A 26,726-nucleotide genomic window follows, 5' to 3' on the forward strand; every position below is an offset into this window, starting at 1 on the left:
CAGTTGTATGCTGCTGTGCAGTGTGCACAGCAGCGGTGCCCGGCACTGGGCGGTTGGGAACCCGTGGCGTGGAAGAAGCAGCTTCCTCCTCCACCAGGAAATCGTCCGAAGTCTCGGCGCGGTGCTCGACGATTTGCACCATCATGTTGAACAAGAAAACAAGCAAAAACCTAAAGCCTAGCCCCCTACCTGGCGCGCCAAATGTCGGAGAGGAATTCTCTGGCCTGGTGGCGGAATGCACCCGCCCTAAATCCTAAGATGAGGAGGGGCCTAAGCGTTTTGCCTGCTAGGTGGAAACGGGAAGAACACAAGAACACACAAGGATTTAGAGTGGTTCGGGCCGCCGGAGCGTAATACCCTACTCCACTGTGTGATGTATTGAGCTTGAGAGCTTGTATGAACTTGTGAGTCTGGGAGTCTAAGTGTGTCTGAGTCTGCCTTGTAACGCCGTGTGCCCTCCCTTTTATAGCTCAAGGGGGGCACGTACAAGGACCCTGAGCCATGACATGCGGGCCCAGGGACATAACGGATGTAATACTTGGAGCAACTAATGCTCGTCGCCAGTGCCAACTCCTTGCGCCCTGATATCTGCGGTCTACGTAGCATTGGCATGCAGCGAAAGCTTCCCTGGCAACGTACGAGTGATGATGAGCACAGTGTATGCTGCAACACGGTCGTACTGCCTGCCACCGGATTGGACAGGCACGCCGCCTGCAGGATGGCCTAGTCGTTGTCCGTCAACGGAGTGGACAGGGCTCATTTAATGCTGAGGCGGCACATCACCTGCCAGCGGAGTGGACAGGGCTCATTAATACTGAGGCGGCACATCGCCCGCCCGTGGAGTGGACAGGCGGCGCACCTTACCCGCATTAAATGCAGAGGCCTTACGTAAGGCTCCGCCTGTTGGCTTACGTCACGGGCTGCTGGGCACGTGGCAGCATCGGGTCTCCGCCTGAGCGGGGAGCAGAGGCGTATGCGATATGGTCCGGACATGTGTCAGCTCTGGACCCCTGCCTGGCAGTGGTCAAGGCCTGGGTATTCTAGGTCCCGGAATCCCGGGACCTTGCTATGAGTGGCCCGGAACCTGCACAGGGGGGGTCCGGGACCCGTCTCAGGGGTCCGGGCACGCCCGTGGAGGTCCTGGACCTTGCCCGGAGGTTTGGTCCGTACGTTGTCACACCCGGTTTTGAAGGTAAACCGAATGCGAACCATGTACGTGCCAGGATCAGTAATTCACGTACACAGTGATTACATAAATGACTCATCATAGCACAATGCTTCGAATTACAATAAAGAGTAAGTAATAATATTACAGACTAGAGCCATTTACATAATATAAATCAAAGTACACAGAATCGAAACGTAGCCAATGTAAACAACCCACCACAGGCAGCTGACTGGGGGAGGTCGGTAGCCTAATCCTCGAACTCGTCGACGTCCTAGAACTCCTGGAGATCCGCCTCGACGCCTTCTTTACCTGAGCATAGATTGCACCAAAGGCAACCTGATGTTTTGTGAAAGCAAGGGTGAGTACACATCAACGTACTCAGCAAATGTCCCGTTTGGCTGTAGTGGACTAGCTTTATGTGGGGTTAAGTCAAGCAGTTGCTTTTAGTTGGTCAGGTTATTATTACTAGTAGAAAGCCAGGTTTTAGCATTAACCCAAGTTCTTAACCCAAAGTACCCTTTCCAAATGGAAAGAATACCACTTACCATTACCATAAGCATGATCATAACCATCCTCATCATCATCTGTAAACCAACCATCTCTGATCGAAGTATCTAATCAATGGAGCTCCCTTGGCCGCTCATAACCGCGAGCACGACTGATATATCAGTTTCATAACACTCTATAGAGGTTGTGCACTTTACCCACAAGTCGTGATTCCCTCTTGCCTCAGGCCGATCAAACCCTTAAACACTACCAAGGTGAATAGGCAGGGTTTCACTACGTAGCCTTTACAAAGATTCCCCGAGGCTGTAGCCGCCCGTTAGGTTTCCTAAATGCACCGCACTCCTCCCCAAGGGGCGAACCAAACTTGGCAGAGCGAGCCGCATACACCGAGCCCCATTAACGGCACGACGGCTAAGCGAACTACACCCTGATTCCTCTAATTATTCAGCTAAGGGCATCCCATTCCACCCTCATGGTTGCACTGTTTTCCCGGGCAGTCCTCCAACGAACAGGTCCTTACGGAGAGGCACTCGAGAAACCGCTCGAGCCCCCTTGAATGACACAAGTATAACATCATAATAAAGAAGGGAAACTGCGTATCATTGATAAATCTCATCATGTTCATTGATTAGAGTTGAGCAATAGCATAAAGCTAAACAATAATAACTCAAAAGGTAATCAAGGACAAGGTAAATACAAAGCTAGTCAATCCTTAGGTTGATCATGGTATGCAGGTTGATGAATTATAAAGTAAATGGGACATAATAGGTCAGAGGACACTTGCCTTCACCAAACAGATGCTCAGGGTCTTTGATCTCGTAGAACTCGAAGAGTTCGATCACTTGGTCGCCATGCTTGATCGTTGATTCCTCGAAGCTCAGAAACGAATCGCGATCTAATCGCAACGCGAAGCGAAGACGAACAGGCACAAGCAAACAAACATATACATGTGCATAAGAACATTACACCATACAAGATAAAATGTTATAAAAGTGAGCAATATAAAATAGAGAGCGCCTCTACGGTTACGCGAGGACAAGAACCACGATAGTCGAAGCTACGGTCGAGGGGTTAGCGCGTTTACGTTAAACAAGTACTAATTAGAACATTTAATCCGACATTTCTATATTAATGGATATTAATCAAATGTAAATTAATACTACTACTTAGTTTTGACTAACTTACTATTTAAATATTTGACAGTTAAGCAAGTAACTAAATGAATATGAGCGATTCTAAGCGAGACGAATTAACGACGCACAATGTGCAAACACGATGTGCGCAACGCGCGGACACCGCATGATACGCGCGAACGACACGCGGCAAGACATGCGACACACGCGAACGGCACACGACAACGCGTGCGAACAACACGCGCAACACTCGCGAAAGACACGCGACGACGTGCGCGAAACAGCACCGCGGCACGCGCGGACCGACATGCGAAACTAATAAATAAACAACGTGATTAAACTAAATAGTTGTTAATAAATAACATTTTAATTAAGGTTAATCATATTGGTGACTAATTATAAATGTGCAAATCGAATTCCTAAATTAGGTTTTTAAATTGAAACGTCGTTCTAGTAGCCACTGGTTAAACAAACGTTTAACTAAATTAAATAAAATATGCAAAAATTGGGATAAATATTTCTAAATTAAGATAATTTTAATACGAATCTAACGCAACTTGAATGGATCGAATCGGGTTTAAAACACAAAAGTTATGAATATTTTAAACCATACTGTAATTCGCGCGTACTAAATTTAAGAGACTGCCATCGTCTTCTTTCTCTCATCTTCTTCCTCCCATCCATGGAAGAGAGAGGAGGGGAAGAGGAGGGGGCTGCGCAGGGGAGGACGAGATCGGGCCGGCCGGGGGCGGGCGCGGCCGCACCGAGCGCGCGGGGCGCGGCCACAGCCGCCGGGGAGGGGCGCGCGGGCGCGGGAACACGGGAACACGGGCGCCACCGCCGGGAAGGGGGAAAGGGGCGCCGTGGAGGAGGGGAAACGGAGGGGGATGGGTGCCGCCGCCGGGGAAGGTGAGGGGAGAGTGAGGGAGGCCCTGCGCGGACGGGAAAACGAAGAACACGAAGAAACCCTAGGTACAACAATGGAGGTTCTCACCGGGAAAGAAGACCCTCGCCGGAGACGAGAGAAAATCCATCGATTGCCGGAGATTCGGGGATCCAATCGACGAACCGAACGCGCTGGGACGAAGCCCTCGACGAGACGAACGCAGCGGTACCCTCGGATTCGGCAGACGATGCACGGATTGAGAGTAATCGCTCGCCGGAGTTGGAACCGCCCCGAACTTCGGCGAGCAATACCGGAAGCTAGGGATTGGATTTGGAGAAAACGTTTCGTGTTCTGGAACGGGTTCGACGAGATGAAGCCGGACATGTATATATATCTAGGGTTTGGATGAGATGAAAATTCGGTTAAAATTCGCATTTTACTATTTTTCAAATTCGAAAAAACCTAGAAATCCATATTTTGTGCTCAAAATATTATAGATACTTTCAAAAATTCTAGAAAAATTCCTATAAATGTTTTGGCACCTAATGAGCTCAAAAAACATAATTAGAATTTCTAAAAACATTTTAAGTTCCACAAATAAATAGATTTTGGTTTCCGGAAAATAGAAAAATATTCCGAAAAATATGAAAATTTACCGAGCGCTTCTATAAGATATGTTAACATGTTTAAAACATATTTTGCACTTAGAAACACTATGCAACGACATGAATGCAACAACCAAAGTGCCTCTAGGGCTCATTCCACTAGGTTTACGCTAAATTAAAACAAAATAATTCTCCATTTTTAGGGAAAAGAGAAAGGAAAGCGAAAAACTGAGAGAGTAACACCTGAATTTGGTGGATATTAGAAAAGAAATTTTATACTCCCAAATTCAGGGTGTTACATACGTATAGGGGTCCGACACTTTCCCATGGGGGTCCGGACCCACTGCTGATATCCTGGAATATATCGTCTTATCTGGCCACGTGACGGCCCTGGAGCTATCCACATGGTGGGGTCGGGTGCTGTTCACCACGCGACTAGAGATAGTCGCGTGGGCACCGTGTCTTCATACTGTAGTAAGGGGTACCCCTGATTTAGGGTACCGACACACACTTTTGGATTACCATATCCTCTTTCGGCACTCTTGCCTTCCATTGAACAATTCAACCACTCGCAATTTTTTATCTCCCTATATCTCTTCAACGGAAATCCAACTTCATATGCATATCGGCTATAGAATTGGTACGCCTCGTCCACATTACTAAATGTCATACCGACCTTTGGTACCAATTCTTGATCTATACTATCATCCTATTCAATTAATGGAGTCGTCATGCAGTGCACATATATACAAAATAATCTTTCAACATGGTGAATTTCTAGGACTTCATAACTTGCACGGACAATATAACAAATACATGGGTATTCTGTGACTTCATAACTTGCACGGACTGTATAACAAATACATGGGCATTCCGTAAACTTACATGGCTTTGGAGAATGTGTGGTGTGTCCTGCTCATGTTCACCAATTGTCCTCATGGGTATCCTCTGAGTTGCTCCCACCAAACTTGGATGAACTGTGTTGCTGTCTTCAAGAATTCCTTGCACCGGTAACGCAGCCGGGGGAGTTACAGCATGCCGGCCATCTGACCTACAGGGTGCCGTCGTCGCCATAGCTTCTCTGATCCCCTGGCCGTCGCCATCGTGTATGCCCTAACTCTCCCAGGGCATTGAACAAAAGCGGCGGCGTGTAGCCCGTTTTTTACAGCTATCCTCCTATACTCACCTAAACCGTTCTGGCCCATATTCATGGCATGTTCCAAATATCCTGTGTGATTTGTATGTCACGAGATTTACGTGAACCGACATGTTACGATTACCTGCCAATTGTGTTACAGCTTCATAAACATGGCTCACCACCACGTGCGACCCCACCACGTTCCCGGATGACGCGCGCGACACCCCCACTACCCGATCTGACCACACATGTCGCGTCAGATGGATATGCATTTGTTATTGGTAATTTAAACAAGCATAAAAGCCGAACCACCTCCTGATCACGTCCCGAGACACAACTATGCCAATTTACGCAGCCAATATCGGCAAAATACGCAAGCATAAACGCGCGACCCACGTTTGACATCTACGATCCCGTCGTACCCGAGCACCCCCACTATTACCATTTACGCATTCGTTTCATTCAAATTCCGTATGCATAAACGCGTAACTGCCCACGTACGACCCCACCATGACTCGGTGCATGCGCGCGGTACTCCCACCACCTGCCACGTCGTCCCGCGCCCGCACACCTACCCTGGCCGGGGCTCTCTCCAGTAATGGAAGCCCAACCCTATATATATATATATATATATATATATATATATATATATATATATATATATATATATATATATATATATATATATATATATATATATATATATCATTGTGGGTTCGTATGTTTGCGGGCACGGGTATAATATTTTCATACCCATGAGAAAAACCCGTCGGGTTGAGAATGAAACACATACCCCACGGGTACAAACTAATACCTAAATCTGTATCTTATAGTGTTTTTCCACGTGGGTAAAATATGCCCGTTGCCATCTCCAGGGGAGAGGAAACTCCCCCACATACGGGAAAGCACTATTCATCACATAGATTCATCGCATAAGTTAATTACATCATTCCTTTATGATATTTATCTTGTTTAAGCTCCGAAATATGAAAAAATTATGAATTGAGGCACATCTCTTCTGCTTTTAGATGATGTCTAAGGTCGATTCAGTAGTTTACAATATCACAATCCTAAACATAACTACTTTTTTTTTCACATATACTCCATCCGATTAAACAATTGAATCTTTGAAAAGCACACAGATATGGTATGGTCGTATGGAACATTATATTCCTCAGCATTTTACTCCCAAAGTAGTAAAAGAACACACGGACGTTGGCATATCAAGCTCGTAAAAGACCTTTCATTGCACGTGTCGTGTACTGCCTGCCCATCTTTTAGATGGACGCATTTCCTTCTGTCACAGGTCAACGTGCAGAAAAAAACGGCGGATGAAAAGAGCAACAACAAATCCAATCATCGAATCCGGTAGTGTGCAAGAGCGATCAAGAGAGTGCTTGCGTGCGCTGTTTTGGTAAAGTGGAGAGGAAGGCGAGTAGAGCCAGCTGACGAGTGACGCCACGCGTGCGTGCGTGCTGTGCCTGCCTGGCGGGCTTCTGGCCTTCTCCTCCCTCTCTGCACGGGGAAAAGAATAGAAAGGAGCCTTCCGCTCTCACGACGTCTCGACCCGTCGACCGCTTCGCCACCACAACCCCGCCGGAACCCTAACCCTAGCAGCGGGAGCCCCATCCGCCGGGCCGTACCGATGGGACGGTGAGTCATCCGTGCTCCCCCCCCGCGCCCTACTACTCCTTCCCACTATCCCTCGCTCCCTCCCTCTCCCACGGGCCTCTCGGGTGACGGGTGGAGAGGGCGTGCCGGTACACGGTGGGATTCGGTGTCCTCCGGGAGGTTTGGTCTGGTCCGGTTGGGAAATCTGGTGTGGGATTTATGCTGTTCTTTTTACTGGGTTCAGTGTGTGTGTATGTGTGGAAATTGCGGGCTCCGCTTCTGGGTGGGTGGGCTGGGAAGAAGTTCGGTGCGGTAAGCAGTGGCGCACGGGGAAGATCGTAACTTTAGGTCGAGACGAGTAGGAATTCAAGTTCCATTTTTCCTTGGGTTTTTTACTAGGCTAGTGCCTAGTGAACTTGGAGTATGTGATTTGCTCTTCTGGTGGAATTTGGGTTTGGAGATGTCCCGTTTTTCGGGTTCATAGGACAAAAAAAAAGTATATATAACCAGTGGTCTGGTGGTGGAGTGATGGATGGATGGAGGGAGATGAAGTGACTAGTGAGCACCATGCGGTTCCTACCACGAAACCATGCCTTCAGCCCGGTTTTAACCCATCTGGCGTGAATTTTTTACTTTTGTTTTTGCCTAATGCCATTCTGCAAACACTTCTGCCGCCTGCTGGCACATTTGTTGCCCTGGTGGTATATGACTGTCCGTAGATTTAACTTGTCCTTTCTTTTTATTACTTGCTGTGTTTCATGAAACTCCTAAATCCTACCAAATTTCACTTATAAAAAAACACTAGCGTGAGGTAGACTTTTTGTGACAAAATTGGCGCTGTAGCAAAGTTTATTATCATAAACATTGGAAGCACACAGCAGCCTCAACCGCTCCTACGATAACAATTGATGAATTGTCTGTCCTCTGCTTTAGGGGGTGTTTGAATTCACTAGAGCTAATAGTTAGTTAGCTAAAAATATACGAGTAGAATTAGCTAGCTAACTAGTAGCTAATTTACTAAAAATAGCTAATAGCTGAACTATTATCTCTAGTTCATTCAAACACCCCCTTACTCCAATTTTATCTTGTTGAGGATCTGAGAACATAGACGTAATTTGGTGCATAGGCAGTGTAGCAAGAGAAAAAAAATGGGACTTTACGTCAGGATGCGTTGTAATTAAAAGTTCCTGTTTTTGGATTTCTAGGCTAGTGACTGGTGGACCAAGTTCAGGTGAAATTGGGGTTCACACTTCAAAATGTCTACTTTTTGGGGGGGTTTGTAGAAATATAACTAGTGCTCTGGATGGATCGAATGTGGATGGACAGAGATAAAAGGTGAACATGGGAGATTGTTTGATGAAATCTGGCCTTCATGTATGTTTGGGCTCATTTAACAAACCTTTTTAGTTTCCTTTTGTCTAATGGCCAATGCTTTCATCCTTGACATACTGAATTCTATGAACACATGCATTGGATTGGAAATTTTCTTGACTATACTGTGTTAAGCAATTTCTAATAGATTTATTATGTATTAAGACAATCATTAACTTTTCATTGCTTTGGATCATGAAACTCTCAAATCCTACTGAAGTTTTCTTATAAAACAGGCACATAGATTGAGTTGCATGTGAATTTTTTTGGTGTGGAAGAGTTTCTTACAAGCAGTAAAAGCACTCAGTAGCCTCAACCAGTTCTCTGTTAACAATTGAATTACCTTCCCTCTGGTTTACTCCAACTTCCTCTTGTCGAGGGTCTGAGAACATTGTCACCCATTCACAATGTTATTATATCGTCAAATACGGACCTAGTCGACAAGGTGTTGATTAGTGGTTAGTCGCATTTAATCGTCGAACAGGCTTGATTAGTCGAGTTTAGTCGTTGGTATAGTTGTTCTAAATATGTATACCAGGATTGATATGCTAGGTGTACATTTGTACTATGCAATATTATTCAATAGTCACTTGTGAGATTTGATCTGTGAACTGTCCATGTTCCAAACTCCATATTGCCGCGTCCTTGCTGACTCGCTACTGAAACTGAAACAACAAAATGAAAGAAAAAGAACTGAAGTACGTAGATGAAAAGGAAGAGTGTAACAAAGGAGCAGTACAATGCTAGAGTCAACTCTAGTCTCTAGAGCAGCTAGCCAAGCCCTTAGCCAAGAGCAGAGCAGTATACACTGTACACTATACACTAGACAGTAGAGGCTGTAGAGCACACAATTATTTGCTGAACCATAGTAGCAAGCATACAACCATAGTAACCAAACAAGTTCAGTGCATAATTATACAGTGTCATCAAATGATAAAAGCTGAAGGCTCAGCTCAACACACTGTCGCACTCGCACACAAACACCAACATCCAACAGTTCTTCCAAAGCAGCTAGCCATCCATCTAACTAGGGATGTAAATGGTACAGATATTATCCGTTCGAATTCGATTCATCTAGAGGGCTGACATCCGATTCGTATCTGAGTCCAGTTATTCAGTATCCAATCCGTATCTGATCTATATCCATATCCGTATACTCAAAGTTGGATATTTAAGATGTGGATATCTATTCAAATCTTATCCGACACAACTCAACAATATCCGTATCCGATCCGAAGAGAAAATATGAAAACAAATATGGAACGAGTAATATCCATCCATATCCGATACGATTACATCCCTACATCTGACGATCTAAATAATCAAATCATCATTCAATTGAAATCCTCCATCTCCAGGTGTTGCAGGTCTAGATCCATCTTGATCCATTCTTATTTCTGAATCAGATCCACCTTGCTGGTCTTGTGAATCATGATCATCACTGTCATCTTCAGCAATATCCTTTGTACCAGCACCAGGTGACTTCCATGGAGTTTCCTCTTCCTAGTATAAGTCTGGCTGGCTGGGATAGCAGCACGAGCAGCGGCAGCACTAGGAACATTATAACCACCAATATTTTCATCCACTTGACCCCAAGTAATAGCATTGACATCAGCTGTATGAATTGGTTCACAATTTTCATCGACTTATCGATTTTCCCATTCAAGTTCTTCAAGGAGAGGATTGCTTTTCTTTCCTTTAGAACCAAGCTCCCTAATTCTCTATTTTTTTAGAATCTATTGGACATCTTCCTGTTGTAACTAAAGTACATCAATCTTTAATCTTTTATGCTCTAGCCTGTTTCGCTTTTTGGCATGAACCTACACAAATAAACAATAGAAAGTTCATTCGTTTGGAAGGATTTGGATGTAGAATCTGGAGCAGCAGAGGAAGCAGTGGCAGTAGCTGATGAACCTGTGACATCTCACATCTGCTTCGGTCACATGAGGCATTATCACTTCCACCGTAGCTGCATGCCGTTGATCTTGATCCATATCTGTAGCATACATGCTTATGTAAGCACCAGCAGCATATAAGCCTAGAGCAGCAAGAACAAAATGTGGCAGCAACCAGCAAGAGCAGAAGGAAGCAATAAATAGAGAAGAAATAGCAGGGCATGAAGATTCTAGTAATGAACTAGAAACACCGCAATAAGATGGAGGATTGGAACACAAGATGATAAGAGGATGCGGCAAGACGCTAACCTTCAGAGGAGGAGCTCATTTTTGGCAGGCGGCAGCACACATCAGAGTAGCAGACGGTCACAGCCTCCAGGCGGATGTGCTTGAGGCCTCACGGGAATGCCTGGTGGGAGTCAGGGAAGAGAGCTGGTGGCCACGAGCTCCTTGTTCTGGGCGGCTGGCGGCGACAGCACAGCAGATGGGGGCTGGTGCATGGCAGAGACACGGTCGTGATGGTGTGACCACAGGATTGTGATGGCACATGGCTAGCACATGGGGCAGGGGTATATCTAAAACCTAGTGGACCAAATTGTCAGCCCAAATGCCTGCCTAGTGGACAGCCCAAACCCATCTATGTATATCTCGATAACTAATCGTTTTTCACCTTGGTCGGATGACTAATCATGATTAGTCGACGACTAATCGGATGATTAGACAACTAATCGTTCTGACCTACTCAGTGGACCTGATCAGAGCAAAAGGATTGATAAGGATGGCTAACCACGATTAATCGTGATTTGTCTGACAACTTGATAATATTTTCATTCGCTGTTACTAATTGCAACTATTTCTGTGAATAATATATTTCACGTTTTAGTACAAGTTTTTTTTCTGCCTGCATTTTGTCATCATGAATTTATAGTCTCCATGTGAAGTTTTTTGGACATTTGTTGTTTTGGTGTAATTGAGCAGGTCTGTGAATTGAAGTAGCTTGGAAGAGCGGTGTTATGCACTGGGATGGGAGACAATGTCCTAAAATTCAGGGTGGGGTTGTTAGGATAAACTGCATTATGGATTCTGGCAACAGTTCGTGCTCTAGAACACGAAGTGGGCTTGTAAGGAAAAAAGACACATTTGCTCTCAGTAGATCTTCATGTTCAAGAACTCGAAGTGGACTTCTAAGAGTAAAGAGCTCTGTGGATTCCAGTGATGTTTCGAGTTCCAGAACTCGAAGTGGCCTTCTAAGGATAAAGAGCTTTCTGGATTCCCATGATGGTTCATTTTCGAGGTCACAAAGTGACCATGTAGGAGGTAGCCCTCCTATTGTTGAGGTACAGAAGTTTCTGATTCAGTATGAAGCCACCACAAAATTATTGACTGCACCATGACAAGTATGTTAGAATTTGACACTTTTGTCTCCTACATGCTAGGCTATAAATGATGAATCAGTTTTGAAGGAGTCTCCTGATAGATTGATGAAAGAAGAGATGCCTGTTACAACTCCAAATGGGCTTGTTAGACAGAGCTTTACTGAACAGGCATGCTAGTTTCCAACTTCTCATTTTTTGTTTGTTTTTCATGCACTGTTATATGTTTGTCAGAGTTTCCTGTCATATTCTATACTAGGCTGTAACCAAGGACAAGTCAGGCATGAGGACACTTCTCGATGGATGTTTGAGTGAAGATATGCCTTCTAGAACACGGAGTGGACTTGTCAGAAGAAGCCCTACTGTTAAGGTACAAAAAGTCTAAACCCTCCACCTCTATTTACAGGGTGTTTGATTCCACCCAACTAAAGTTTAGTCTCTGTCACATCGATCATTTGAATGATAATTATGAGTATTAAATATAGTTTAATTATGAAACTAATTACACAGATGAAGACTAAAAGACGAGACAAATCTAGTAAACCTAATTAAGGTTATATTTAATACTCATAATTGATATTCAAACACTTGATGTGAGTATGTGACACAAACTAAACTTTAGTCAGGGGAACCAAACACCAGCTTAATTTCAGTGCAGGGTAACAAGTGTGTCGATTCTGCATCAAGGCATGCATATTTTTCTTGTTTGCCCTTTTATTTATTTTAGGATTGCCTTGACTAATATTGTGAGATATTGCCATCTTTTGTTTATTTACAAGACTCTAAGCAAGGACAAATCAGTCATTAAGGGGCTGGCAGATGGGTGTCTGAAAGAAGACAAGCCTCTTGGAACACGAAGTGGCCTTGTGAGTGGAAGCCTTGCTGCCAAGGCATGTATATTTGTAGCTAATCACCCCTTTTCATGTGATCTAATAATGCAATGTGATAAGGACTTTGAGAAATTACCGCCTTTTGTTTCATCTAGGTTCCAATCAAGGCTGAAGTACTCACAAAGGGGCAGCATGATAGATGGCTGAAAAATGACAAGGCTGCTGCAATGCGGAGTGACCATGGTGGCAGAAGATTGGCTGCCAAGGCAAGCAGTTTCTAACTGAAAACCTAAAACTCCCCCTCCCTGCCGCCCCAACGCATACACAGAAAAACACTTATTTTGGTATTTTAGAGGTGCAACTCTGACACTTTTATGTTGTTCGTAGACTGTAAGCGAGGACAAAAGAGGCGTTGAGGGTTTGCCTGATGGATGGCAAAAAGAATACAGACCCAGGAAGAATGGTCCATGTTCAGATCCGGTATTGTGTCATGACCGTGTTCCTCGTGTTTTTCCTTCATCAAAACAACATATATAAGTCATTACCAATGCTCATTTGGAATAGAATTGAAGATTAAAAAATAAAAATATCTTGTACTTAAAAATTTGGGGCATTTGTGATTATACTTCTCTCTGGCCTTGCAATTGTGATTTACCCCTCGTTTTTCATCTTTGTGATTTTACCCCTCCGTATTGAAAACGAAGCTATGTCATACCCGTGCCGTTACGTGCAGTTAACGATGTTAATGTTGATACAAGAAGACAAAAATGCTTATGCAATTTATTATGATTTTTCCGTGCTGGGGTTGCACCTTTACAGAATAGGAGGATACTTCAGACCTTTCACCCATTTCATTTCACATTTTTTATTTTTTAATCACTAATTCTGATTTTCACTAACGGCGTTGAGAGGGAGGGGCAAACGGTAGTTTTGTTTTCAAAACGGAGGGGTAAAATGACAAAGTTGAAAAACGGAGGATAAAATCACAATTGCAAGGCCTACAAAGGAAGGGTATAATCACAATTGTCTCTAAAAATTTCTATATTAAAATAACAAAATGGCTCCTTTTTGAAACATAGGTAAACATAGATGAACTCCAATATTTGTGTCTTCCATGTTCCATAACAATAACAATGGCCTACTTAGGTAAGGCGATCCTAATAGCCTATATCTATCGCCACATCAGCTGTCATATGATCTATATCTACCATCGTCAACCTTTATTTATCGTAATGCTCTAATGTGCAGTCTTTTTCGTCAGCCTGCAGCCACCTTAGCACCGTGTCAACTTTTTTTACGGACTCTTACTTGAAATGAAACACAACCTTTTATCGAAATAAAAATATACGTGAGTATATTGTTAGAGTATATTATGCATGTTAGAGTATATTAGAAAACTCCTGATATGGTTGGTTTAGGATATATTGTAATCCCGGGATAACCTTCCTTGTATCTAGGATAACCTTCCTTATCTCTAGGATAGCCTTCTTGCCCTCCAAGTCATGTACTCCTATATATTCTCCCTAGAGGCTCAATGCAATATATCCCACACATTATGCGCAATTTCTCCTTCCTACATGGTATCACAAGTCTAGGTTCAAACCCTTGGTCTTCGTCGTTCACCGCCGTCGCCGCCGTGTCGCCTACAACACTGGCTCCTTCATCTTCTTCGACTGTGCTCCTTCTCATCGACATCGGCCTCGACAACACTGGCGCAGCTAGCGGCGTGTTAGGGGATGCCCGCATGTTGTTTTTGCACCTCTTCGCCGACACGTCGATCTCTGTCGGCTCATCGTCGCCGCTATTGTTCGGGAGGTTCTGCCATCGTCATCGCCATCATTGTCTTCGCCTTGCACGCTGTCGGTCAGGCCAACCGATTGCACTCGACAACACCCTCTCGTGACGTCTATCGTCTGTCGCGAGTTTCTTAACCATGCACGAGGGTTGTCGCTGTGTCGCCTCTTTGGGCAGCAACGTTGCCGTTTGTCGTCGACCCTCGCCGTTGCATCTACATCGTCGTTGACTCCGCCGGTGCGCGTCTTCTGTGCACGGTCTGCAAGCTGTTCGACACCTGTGAGCTGCGTCGGCACACCCGTCGATCTGCGTTGCACCTGCATGCTGCATCGACACCCTCCGTTGCTGGTCTGCACCACGTTCGTTATCGAGTTCTTCACCGTCAAGTGTCGCTATTGCGCTCCACTGGCGCTGTCGAGTCTCTTGCTGTGTGTCGTGGCTCTCACCACCGCGGTTCCAGGATCCTCGATGCATCGCCACGCCTACCTCTTCGCCTTCTTCGAGCACAATCTTGTTGCCAGCGTCGTTGTTGGCACTTGCTCTCCTGGGCAAGTTGATCCAACGGGAAAGTGGAAAGAGTATTTGCAAAGTTTGTCGTGGGATGGCAAAAGCTTTGTTAATCTACCCCTGTGAGTAGATCTGGGCATAAAACCCGAGCCCGAAGCCCTAAACCCGAAATACCCGAACCCGTACCCGTTTAGCCCGAAGTCCGTTACCCAAATAGTTCTAGCGGGTAATGAATCTGATTACCCAAATTTAGTTCGGGCCTAATCGGGTATTGACCCGCGGTACCCGAAGTACCATTAAACCCGAAATTACCCAGCACCGCGCACTAGCAGTAGTACCAAGCCAACACGGCCGAGTGGCAGCCTGGCACAAGTAGCCAAGCAGGCCGTTCCCAGCCCACGCCCGAGAGGCCGGACCCCGAGCCCGAGGCTGGATTATATGCTGCTACTGTACCGTATCCGTATGTTCTGCCATGCTGCTGGAATGCTGCTGGAATGTGTGCAACTACATCTGTCGTATGCTGCTACTATCCCATGATTGAGTATGGTGTGTGGTCGTGTGGACAATGGACGTCTGGACTAGTGGACTTGGACGTGTGTAATTGTGTTCGGGTGTGGACTCTGCTACTGCTAGTGGACTGTGTCGTGTGTTTGTTATGCACTGCTAGTGGATGTGTGTGCCTGTGTGGAATGGACCATCACGTCGTCGCCAATTATGTGTGTGTTGTTTGGTGAATGTTTGGTAATATCGGGTAGTTTGCGGGTACCCGAACCCAAACCCGAAATTGCGGGTATCCGAAATTTCGGGTTCGAGTTCGGGTTCAGGTGCTAGAAACCCGAAATATTAAAAACCCGAAAAGCCCGACCCGAAATTTCGGGTAAACCCGAACGCCCAGCCTGACCTGTGAGGAGGGCACTGTACGAGGGTATTTATAGGCACTCGAGCGGCCACCCGTCACTTGTCAAAGACGTTTATGCCCTCGAGTACCCGGTTTATCCCCAGAATATTCCCACTGTAAGTAGAGGGACTCTTAACTCTCATCAAGAGGATGACACTATGAGTTGGGACAATTTTTCTGTTTATTTCCTCAAACACTACACAATGTCATACCCATCTAAGGGTTGGAGACACATATTTATAGCCCTAGAGGCTGCACTACCACACTACCACACCTTCTCACACACACTACACAACAGGATTGTCCTCTAGATGCTAAAGAGACTACAGAGGACGATCAAAAGTGACTGTTGTCCTTTAGATGCTAAAGAGACTACAGAGGATAGTCAAAATAGACTGTTGTCCTCTAGATGCTAAAGGGACTACAGAGGACAGTCAAAAAGGGACTGCTGTCCTCTAGATGCTCAAGACCTATTCCATCATTCTCCCCCTAAGTCTTGGGCGTCGTCTTGTGGGAAAGTTGGGCCATCCCGGACCTAGAGCAAAGCTCAAGAAACTTGATCTTCCCAAGGGGCTTGGTGAGCAGGTCTGCAAGCTGATCCTTGGTGCTGATGTAGCGCGCCTTGATGCTCCCTTTTGCCAAGCAGTCTCGGATGAAATGATATCTCATCCGGATGTGCTTGCTCCGTTCATGGAACACGGGGTTCTTGGCCAATGCCAGAGCGGACTGGCTGTCCACCCTGAGTTCCACCGCTCCAGTGTCTCTCCCGAGGAGATCACCGAGCAGTCGAGCCAGCCAGAGCGCCTGAGTCGAAGCAGTGGACGTCGCTATGTACTCGGCCTCGCAGCTAGACATGGCCACCACCTGCTGCTTGATCGACTGCCAGCTAATGAGGCACTTGCCGAGGAAGAAGAGGATCCCGCTTGTGCTCTTGCTAGTGTCGATGTCACCGGTGTGGTCGCTGTCGCTGTACCCGACAATGTGTGCCTCCCCAGGGCACCTCGGGTAGTAGAGACCGTGGTCGAGAGTCCCCGCAATATAGCGGATGATCCTCTTCACAACCTGCTCATGCTCCGTCGTCGGTCGCTGCAAGAACCGACTAACGTAGCCGACGGAGTATGCCAAGTCAGGTCGTAAGTCAGGTCGTGTGTGGACGAGGTAGCGAAGGCTCCCCACAAGACACCGGTACTGTGTAGCATCCACCTCCTCCGTCGTGCTGTCGCGACTCAGCTTCAGCCTCTCCATCGGAGTGAGAGCTGTGTTGCAGTCGGTGAGCCCAGCCAGCTCAACAATGCGCTTGGCATAGGCGGTCTGGCGAAGTGTGATCCCGGAGTCTCCCTGGTGCACCTCAATCCCCAGGTAGAAGGAGAGATGCCCCAGGTCACTCATTTGGAAGGTGGCTTTCATCTCTTCCTTGAACGCTGCCACCTCTGCATCCTTGGCGCCGGTGATCACCAAGTCGTTGACGTAGACACCCACCAGCAGGGCACTTCCTCCATTGCCCCGCCGATAGATGGCCGCCTCGTGCGGGTTTGGCGTGAAACCCATTCCTTTGAGCGTGGAATCCAGCTTGGCATTCCACGCCCTCGGTGCCTGTCGCAGGCCATAGAGAACCTTGCGCAGGCGCAACACCTTGCCCTCCTTGCCAGGGATCGCAAAACCTGGCGGCTGGTGTACGTAGACCTCCTCCTTTAAGTCGCCGTTAAGAAACGCCGACTTGACGTCCATGTGATGAACGTGCCAGCCCTGCTGGGCTGACAGCGCAAGGAGGAGTCGCACGGATTCCATCCGTGCCACGGGGGCGAAAGCATCGTTGAAGTCGATCCCCTCCTGCTGTAGGAAACCGCGTGCCACCAAGCGAGCCTTGTGCTTGACGATGGCGCCGACTGCATCCCTCTTCAGTTTGAACACCCATTTAAGGGTGATCGCGCGATGACCATGAGGGAGATCAGCGAGCTCCCAGGTGCGGTTCGTGTCAACCGCGTCCATCTCCGACTACATCGCGGCACGCCAAACCGCATGTTTCTCGGCCTCCGCGAAAGACCGAGGCTCACCATCGTCGCATGGAAGATGCAACTCTCCTGCCAGAATGCGAGACGCCGGGCCCGGCATCGATGGGTCGATGAGAAGGCCCTCCACCCTTCGATACCGCAACGGCTCGCCGTCGTAGCACGCGTCGACGCGCTCCTCGTCGTGGGAGAGCGGCGTCACGAGCTCCACTGGGTTGTGCTTGACACGAGCTGGTGTCGGAGAGGACGTTCCCGGAGAGGGTACCGTCGGTGGTGGAGTACATGGTGGCGAAGAGCTCGCTGTAGCCGGAGTCGTGGCTGGAGTGCATGGCGGTGAAGAGCTCGTTGTAGCCGGAGCTGGAGAGCGTGGCGCTGGAGTCGGTGGAGACTTGGGGGCTGGGGTAGACCTGCTCGGAGAAGAGTTGCCTACTCCCCCAGCTCCCTCAAAGTGGATGTACTCGATGGTGAAGTCGTACGTCGGAGTCGTGTCGTCGTCCATCGCCTTGTCCCACGCCCATCCTCACCCTTCGTCGAACACTACGTCGTGCGCCGTGCGCACACGCTGTGTTCCTAGGTCAAGGATGTGGTAGGTCTTCGAGCCCTCCGTGTAGCCAATGAACACCTCTGGGGTGCTCCTATCGTCGAGCTTGCTGATGTGGCCAAGCTCCTTGGTGAACGCGAGGCGGCCGAAGACCCGTAGGTGAGAGACCGCCGGCTTGCGTCCATGCCAAGCCTCGTACGGTGTCATCCCGTTGAGAGCCTTGGTGGGCGAGCGGTTGAGGATGTAAACCGCTGTCACCACCGCCTCTCCCCAGAAGACAGCCGGCATTCCCCTCTGTTTGAGGAGAGCCCGAGCCATCCCCACAACCGTCTGGTTGCGCCGCTCGACGACGCCGTTCTGCTGTGGGCTGTACGGTGCGGAGTAGTGGCGCTGAACGCCCTCACCCGCGCAGTACGACGCAAACTCAGCCGCCGTGAATTCGCCGCCGTTGTCGGTGCGCAGCATGCGCAGCTTGCGGCCGCACTCCGCCTCCGCAGCGACCTGCACACGCCTGATGGCGTTCGCAGCTTCTCCCTTGCTACCAAGGATCATCACCCACATGTAGCGGGAGAGATCGTCGACGAGCAGCAAGAAGTAGCGTCGTCCTTCTGGTGTGGCTGGTGTCACCGGGCCACACAAGTCCCCATGCACGAGCTCGAGCCTCTCCGTCTCTGCTTTGTCAACACGCAGACATCACATAATTGCTCCACATGGTCAAGGCACGACAGGCCTCGTACCATCTCCTTGGCACTGAGCCGCTTCAGGGCCTCGAAGTTAAGGTGCCCGAAGCGCTCGTGCCACTGCCATGCCCCGTCGTCTCGACGAGCAGCAAGGCAGCAAGGTTGTGCCACCTTCACATTGAGGATGTATAGCCGATTTGGACTCCTGCGTACCTTGGCAAGAAGGCGACGAGAGAGGTCCTAGATCCTCATGACTCCGTGCTCGACCTCCACGCGCGAACCGTTCTCATCCAGCTGTCCCAAGCTGATGATAGAGTTCCTCAACGCAGGGATGTAGTAGACTTTGGTGAGCAGCCTGTGCTCACCAGACGGGGCAGTGAAGACGACTGAGCCGACGCCCTTGATCTCTACGCCGGAGGCGTCCCCAAACTTGACGGAGCCTCGGACGCTAGAGTCAAGCTCGGTGAAGAACTCCCGTCGGCCGGTCATGTGATGAGTGGCGCCGGTGTCGAGGCACCATCCTTCGATCATGTCTTTGCTGGAGTCGTCGCCGAGGAAAGCGCGTGCTTTCGACTCATCAAGGTGGAGTGTCGCTGCGGCCGGTGCCGCTGGAGATAGTTCGATGCTTGCATGTGCTAGGAGCAGAGCCTCCTCCGCCTCCGCCTGTGCGACGTTGGCCTGGCCACGTCGTGGCTGTCGACAGTCCCTGGCTAGTGGCCAAGCTTGCCGCAGTTGTGACAACCGTCGTCTCGTGCCGGCTTCTTGTTGCCGACGGCGCCGCCTTGGGCACCTCCACGGGTACCACCCTCAGCATGTCCTCGCGCCCCGGCCTGGGCGCTTCCACGTGCCTTGCGCGGCTTGCCGCGTTTGCGGCCTCGTGTCGAGGAGGACTCCCCCTTCTTGTCACCCTGGCAGGCCTCTCACTGCTCCCGAGGGAGATGTAGCTTCCCACCGATAGTGATAGGCCCAGAGGGAGCCTGTGGTTCGTCGTCGTCGACCACCTTGAGACGACCTATCGCCTCTTCGATCGTCATCGTGGAGAGGTCTAGCAGAGACTCGATCGAGCGAGCAATCTGCTTGTACTTCTCGGGGATGCAACAGAAGAGCTTCTCAACAGCTCTCTCCTCATCGTAGGTGTCGTCGCCGAACTGCACCATCTTCTGCAACAGAGTGTTGAGGCGGAGAGCAAAGTCATCAACATCCTCACCTGGCTTGAAGGCCAGATTCTCCCACTCCTTGCGAAGTGCCTGCAGTGTAGTCTTGCGGGCACGATCGCTGCCGATGCGGGTCGCAGCGATGGCATCCCAGGCCTCCTTGGAAGTCCGCTTCTAGGAAAGCGAAAACTGCATCTCGGGCGGGACTGCAGCAATGAGGGCATCCAGCGCCCGCCGATCCTCGTGGTAGTCAACGTCGCCGTACCGAACTGCTTCCCACATGTGGCGAACCTAGAGTCGTACCCTCATCACCGCGGCCCACTCGACGTAGTTGGTCTTGGTGAGGGTAGGCCACCCACCGTCGGGACCGATGTCCCTGACAATGGCCTAGGCCATGCGGTGGTACCGATCCGGGGAGGGAGAGCCGCGCCGCCTGTAGAGGCCGCGGTCTCCGTCGACTCGGTCACCGCCGCCGGGAGCACCGCCGGTGTGTCCACGCCCGTCTGGGCTGCCGCCGCGTGCGCCCTCGCCCAGAGCGCCGTCGGCGCGTCGGCGCCTATCTGGGCTGCCGCCACGCGCGCCCCCATGGGGATGCGTGGCTGCCCACTGTGCCGCCTGCTCTCGCGCTGCTTCCCTCGCCATCCTGAGCTCTTCGTCGGTGTTGTCGTCGACAGAAGCAGAGCTGCCAGCTCTACTGCCGCGCAGAGCCTCGAGCTCTGCTGCCGCCGCACGTGCAGCATCCGCCGCCTCCGCTGCTTCTACTTCCGCTCTCGCTGCTGCCAGTTCCACCGCCGCCAGCCGTGCTGCCCTCGCCGCTGTCGCTGCAACCACTGCTGCTGCTCGCTCTCGTTCTTGTGCCGCGGCGACCTCGGCCTCCTGCTAGCGCCGCGCACTCGAAGTGACCGAGCGTAGGGACATGGTGGGCTAGTGAGGGGTTGCTGCGTGTGGAAGAGGCTGTCTCAGACGAAAGGCTACTCGTCTGAGCAGGGGAGGAAGGAACAGTTGGAGCTCTTGCTGCCGACTGAGTGTGGGGAGAGGCGCGGGAAGGAGATGAGCACGAGATGTTTAGGCTGCAGGATAGTTTGGCTCCGATACCAATTGTAAGTAGAGGGACTCTAACTCTCATCAAGAGGATGACACTATGAGTTGGGGCAATTTTTCTGTTTATTTCCTCAAACACTACACAATGCCATATCCATCTAAGGGTTGGAGACACATATTTATAGCCCTAGAGGCTGCACTACCACACCTTCTCACACACACTACACAACAGGATTGTCCTCTAGATGCTAAAGAGACTACAGAGGACAGTCAAAAGCGACTGTTGTCCTTTAGATGCTAAAGGGACTACAGAGGACAGTCAAAAGGGACTGCTGTCCTCTAGATGCTAAAGGGACTACAGAGGACAGTCAAAAAGGGATTGCTGTCCTCTAGATGCTAAAGGGACTACAGAGGACAGTCAAAAAGGGACTGTTGTCCTCTAGATGCTCAAGACTTATTCCATTACCCACGAGGGGAGGTTACATACAGTCATTACAGTAAAGGCTATTACAAACGTGGCCCTTAATGCGCTTATCCTCGCGGGGCCTGTTACCGTGGGCCGAATCCCGCATGGGCCTCCCGGGGCGGTGACGACGTGGGAGACTCGTAGACTTCGACAAAGCCTTCGTCTTGCAACAGAGAGGACAAAGGGGGACCGCGCCGGTCTTCATCCAATCGATGCCTTCGGCTTGTTCAGGCGTGTTCTGTGGATGTAGACTTCGTTGGAGAGACGAGGCGACGAAGGCATCGAGCGAAGGGTAGCGTGTTCGCCTTCGCCCCAACAGTCGTCATCTCATCCTCGACTACTTCGTCTACTCCACTCTGATAATCGTGAGCTGCGACGGCACTCCCGCCATACCGCACACCACAACCGTTGTGGAGGTCTTCTCTGCTGGTCCCTTCAGACGTTGACACTTGGTTGTGGCCTTCTACCTAGTACGTGCGGTACTGGCAACACCGGCACGTGCATTCGTCTACGACGCGTTTCCAGGCGTGGCAAACCTGGAGCATGCCTCGTCCACGACGGTTTGACAACATCGTCCTTGTCATCGACTACTTCCTCTACGACTGCCTCGGCTGCGTCGCCGTCTTCGTCTATGGCACCCTCCTTCTGCGCTGTCGTCACCTTGGCGCCTTCTGGCGCGCCGTGGGCCTTCCCGCGTGCGGCACCTGCGCTCGCGATTGTGCGGCTTGTCTTCTTCGGCGGCGTCGACAGCTACATCGGTCCCAGCCACGAGATGCACGACACTTCGACAACGTTTCAGCGCCCTTGCACTCGACTATCTCGACATTATCGGCACAAAGGGCTATCATCTGCATGGGCTACTCCAGTCACAACATCTGCACCGGCGTTCTGACTGTGGGGGGGGATATCTCCATTGTTCTCCAGTCTGTCCGTTTGTGTTGCTAATGCTACGACTGCGGGGCTATGTTAGAGTATATTAGGCAACTCCTGATATGGTTGGTTTAGGATTGATAGTAGTTCTGGGATAATCTTCCTCGTATCTAGGATAACCTTCCTTATCTCTAGGATAGCCTTATTTACTCCTATATATTTTCCCTAGAGGCTCAATGCAATATATCCCACACATTATACGCAATCTCTCCTTCCTACATATATAACTAAGGAAATAAAAATTGTATAGTTCATAAAAAACAAATACAAGTTACATAGCTTATAAACCATAAATAAAATTGACATAATTCATAAAACATGAAATATTATATAATATGTGAAAATAGAAGTTACATAATTTATAATATTTTTTAGTTTTTAGATTTTTTTTTAAAAAAATTGGACATCAAAATGACGTGGACCAATTAAAAGACGACGCATGGTAGTAGGCGGTTGGTACCGACCGGTTTGGCTCCAACGCGCTCTGTACCTACTGGTTCAGGTGGGGTGACAGCTACCGGCTGGGTGTGCGAACCAGACTCACAATGGAACCGGCCTGGTCGATATCGTTTCTGGCTCGGGTCGGTAGCGCCCAGCGCTGCAGCCCGACTGAAGGTTTTAGTTTGAGTGATGGTATCTATTTTAAAAAATCCTAAAGATAGTAGTTACTACTACCTACTGGTACTACATACTGTTATGTATGCTATGTTATAGAATGTCTTTAATAAATCTTATTTTTCTTGACATTGCTTTGTTTATTTTTCAGTGAACTGACCCTTTTGGCCTCTAATTAGGGGGTGGTAATTGATCGCGATCTAAATGGTTCTTCATAAAATGTTAGGGCTCTAAATAAATTTTAGTTCAAAAATGAGTAGAAATAGAGCCCGATCCTAATCCGATCCTTAAATCTTATAGTGTAAAATTCAGAGCCCATTGTCACCCCTACATCTAATTCTTTTTCTCTGTGCAGTACTACATTGATCCAGTCAGTGGATATGAATTCCGCTCTTTGAAGGATGTGCACAACTATCTTGAAACTGGAGATATTAGCCAATGCGCTGTGACACCAAAGAAGAGCACCATCTGCGAAGATATAACAGAAAGTCAAACTCATGTGAGTTCCTTGCAGCTTTCCTTGTCTGGCTACGATATATTCATCCATCAGAAACTCTAGAGAAACAAATTCTAGGAAGCATTACTCTGATGCACATCTCAAGTTGCACATATCTGTTCATGATGGGTATCCAGGGAGTTAAGTCATATCATAGTAGTTATGATGTCATCTACTTCATGCAAACCAACCTTTCCGTGACTGCTCATATCCTGGTGAACACACTACCCCCTTGAAGAATAGGATATTGCATGTGCATGTTTTTCTTTGCCCCACCCGTGAAGTTTTTTACTTTGGATGCACCTGTGGTGTAACCAGATCACATGATTCAGATGACTTGTGATTTCTGAATATGATTTAAATTTGCATACCATGTATGAAACTATAGGTGATTGAATAGAGTTCTTTTTTGTTTATATCTGTCTGCTTGTTTTTTTTTCTCAAGTTTGCTGATTACTATTACAATAATTTTGTGGAATCAGACTAGTACATCACCGCAGCACATGAGGCCTGGTACTGCGAATAAGGGTATTCAGTGTGAAATATTAACTTCGGATGGTATCATGGCGCCATGGGAGGATAATGGAAATGATACTGAACATACCATGTTACCAGAGCCTGAGAGCTTGAAAGCAACTCAAGGGTATGGCAACAAGCTTGAAACTTCAGAACCCACGAGGGTTCAACCGGTTTCTCCACATAATGGTTCAAGACAAACCAAATCTGTTAAAAGGAAAGAATCAAATGCAGAGGTCAAATCCAAGAAGCGTAAAACCAGTTCTGCTGTGACTCGTGTTCGAGCGTCGCCCCGCTTAGCTGCATTAAATGCTCATCTTGATGTAAGCATCGAACATGAAGATGACATGGTTAGCACAAATCATGTGGACTGGGTACAGACTATTGAAGAGAGAGCCATCGATCAGGCACAGAAAAGCCAATCAGGCTCTTTTGATCAGATACATGGTAATCTGGAAAGCACTTTCAGTCAGTTACAGTTGAGCCAAGCAGACCCTGCTAATGGAATGCAGGTTATACAGGCAAACACTACCATTCATTCACAACCAAGCCAATTGGATACTCTGAGTCCTACACAGAAAAAACAGGAAAACAGTTCCAAACAGTTACAATCTGTGGTCACAGATTCTTCGATTCCAAAACGAACCACACAGAAATGCACTATAGATCAGCCAAGCCAGCCAGACATAAATCATATACGCACAGATCAGGAATTCACTGGGAATCAGTTCCCCTCGAGCCTACCAGTTGACACTGTTATTTCATTAGGGGATACTGAAGAATTCACAGCGGGTCACTCACAGCCAAGAAATAGTGACACTGCAGGACAAATTCAGGCCAATGAGGAAAATACTGCCGATCAAGTACAGTTGAGCCTGGCAGAGACAGTCATTCTGGTACCGGCTATTCAAGAATATGCTGCTGGTTATTCACTGCTGAGCAAAGCTGACACTACTGATCAAACACAGGCCAATCAGGAATACATTGCTGATCAAGTACAATCGTGCCTAACAGACGCACTCATTCCAGTAAAAGCTATTGAGGAATACACAACTGATTATTCACATATTAGTAAAGCTGACATTACAAATCAAATACAGGTCAATCAGGAAAGCACTGATGATCACTTATATTTACGTCAAGTAGACTGTCTCGCTGAAATGCAGATAATTGAGCAAAATTTGTCCAAGCAACCTCAGCTGAGCCAACCAGACACTGGGGATCAAATACGAATTGATCTGGAAAGCACTACCAATCACTTGCAACCAAACTACGATGAAAATTCTATGCTGCAATCTGGTTTCTCTTGGGCTCCTGAACAGAACAGAGGAGCCCCTACTACAGATTTCTGGAAAAATGTTGAAAGTCAGGCGTCATCGGTTTCCATGCCAATAAATGGAGCGCCTCTTTCAAGCTTTCCAGCAAATGTCAGATTCCAAAATGCAGCAGCAGCAGCAGCAGCAGCAGAACCTGCTTTGCCACCACAGGTTGCTCCAACCGAAACAGGTTCCGATCAGTCTGGGTTGGCCTTCCAATCCCTTTTCGGAAACATCTGGTCAGATCCTTGCATCGAGTTTGCTTTCAAGACCCTTACAGGCGACATTCCTGTTCTCGACGACACAACGGCTGTCACAGACTACTTCCCAGAGCAACAAGACTTGAATAAAGACCCAGCGCCAAACTGTGCAGGCTCTGTGTTTGACAGTTCAAGAAACCACACACAAGTCGACGTCAACCTTCCACCGCCTGCTCCGGATGGTTTCTACGATGGCAGCTGGTTCCCTCCCCAATGAATTTGAGTGCAGGGAGGGGAAAAATGCAATAACATTTTGTACCTGTGAAAAGGCAAATCAGAGAAGGCTAGTGGCCGAAACATAAAAGCAATAGTCGCACTCTTGTTAGGGCTCTGATCTGAATGTCTAATCCCACAGGACACATTTTGTAAAAAGGCGGTAGCTTCTTTAGCCTTATTAGACTGTTAATACACTCAACTGAATGATGTCCAGTTCCATCAACAAGGCTTCACCGAGACTGTCGAGTGACTGATCAGGATCATGTTTTTTTTTTCACGTTTTGCTTCTGTGCAGTTGCCTAATAAACCCATTCGTTGTAAACAAGCCAGTTCTAACTTTAAAAAAAAGGGCCTGTGCATGGCGCTCTAGGTTATTGTGCAGATGGAACTGTTCTTGATATTTTGAACACGCAAATGTAGAGGCTTTGCTGTCACAGTTCTTCAGCGGAATTGCGAAGAGGTGATCCGCTGTTTGTGTAGTGTTTGCTGAATCTTGATTTTGTAGTTGGCTACTTGAATCTGTGTATGTTTTGGCTCGCTTGTAGTAATTGCTGGGCTGCTGGCTGGTAAATGCGTCGAGACATTAGAGAGAATGGTAGATAGCTGCTTCGTAACCAGAGATAGTACATAGTAGTACAATGTCAAGCCTGAGAACTCATTTTACACGAACCTTTTTTTACTACATTGGGTAGCAATAACACCCTCCCTACCCATAAACAAGCATCTGATATACTTAAGAGCCAACTCCAACAAAATCCGTAAAACAACTC

General features: G+C 48.1%; 1 protein-coding gene across 2 annotated transcripts; it reads left to right on the forward strand.

Moving 5' to 3' along the window:
• Positions 1-6,798: 6,798 nt before the first annotated feature.
• On the forward strand, positions 6,799-26,392 carry LOC103641148 (uncharacterized). Of its 2 annotated transcripts, none has more exons than XM_008664519.2 (9): positions 6,799-7,090; positions 11,293-11,651; positions 11,751-11,858; positions 11,947-12,057; positions 12,467-12,577; positions 12,673-12,783; positions 12,905-12,997; positions 23,508-23,651; positions 24,131-26,392. In XM_008664519.2, exons 2-9 carry the CDS (start codon positions 11,328-11,330, stop codon positions 25,955-25,957), a joined length of 2,829 nt encoding a protein of 942 aa, XP_008662741.1. In that variant the 5' UTR covers positions 6,799-7,090; positions 11,293-11,327; the 3' UTR covers positions 25,958-26,392. The 2 variants fall into 2 exon arrangements, with proteins under 2 accessions (XP_008662741.1, XP_008662742.1); XM_008664520.4 differs by having other exon boundaries at positions 6,842-7,090; positions 12,467-12,553.
• Positions 26,393-26,726: the final 334 nt, after the last annotated feature.

Source organism: Zea mays, chromosome 10 (assembly GCF_902167145.1).
Source record: "Zea mays cultivar B73 chromosome 10, Zm-B73-REFERENCE-NAM-5.0, whole genome shotgun sequence".
NCBI lineage: Eukaryota > Viridiplantae > Streptophyta > Magnoliopsida > Poales > Poaceae > Zea > Zea mays.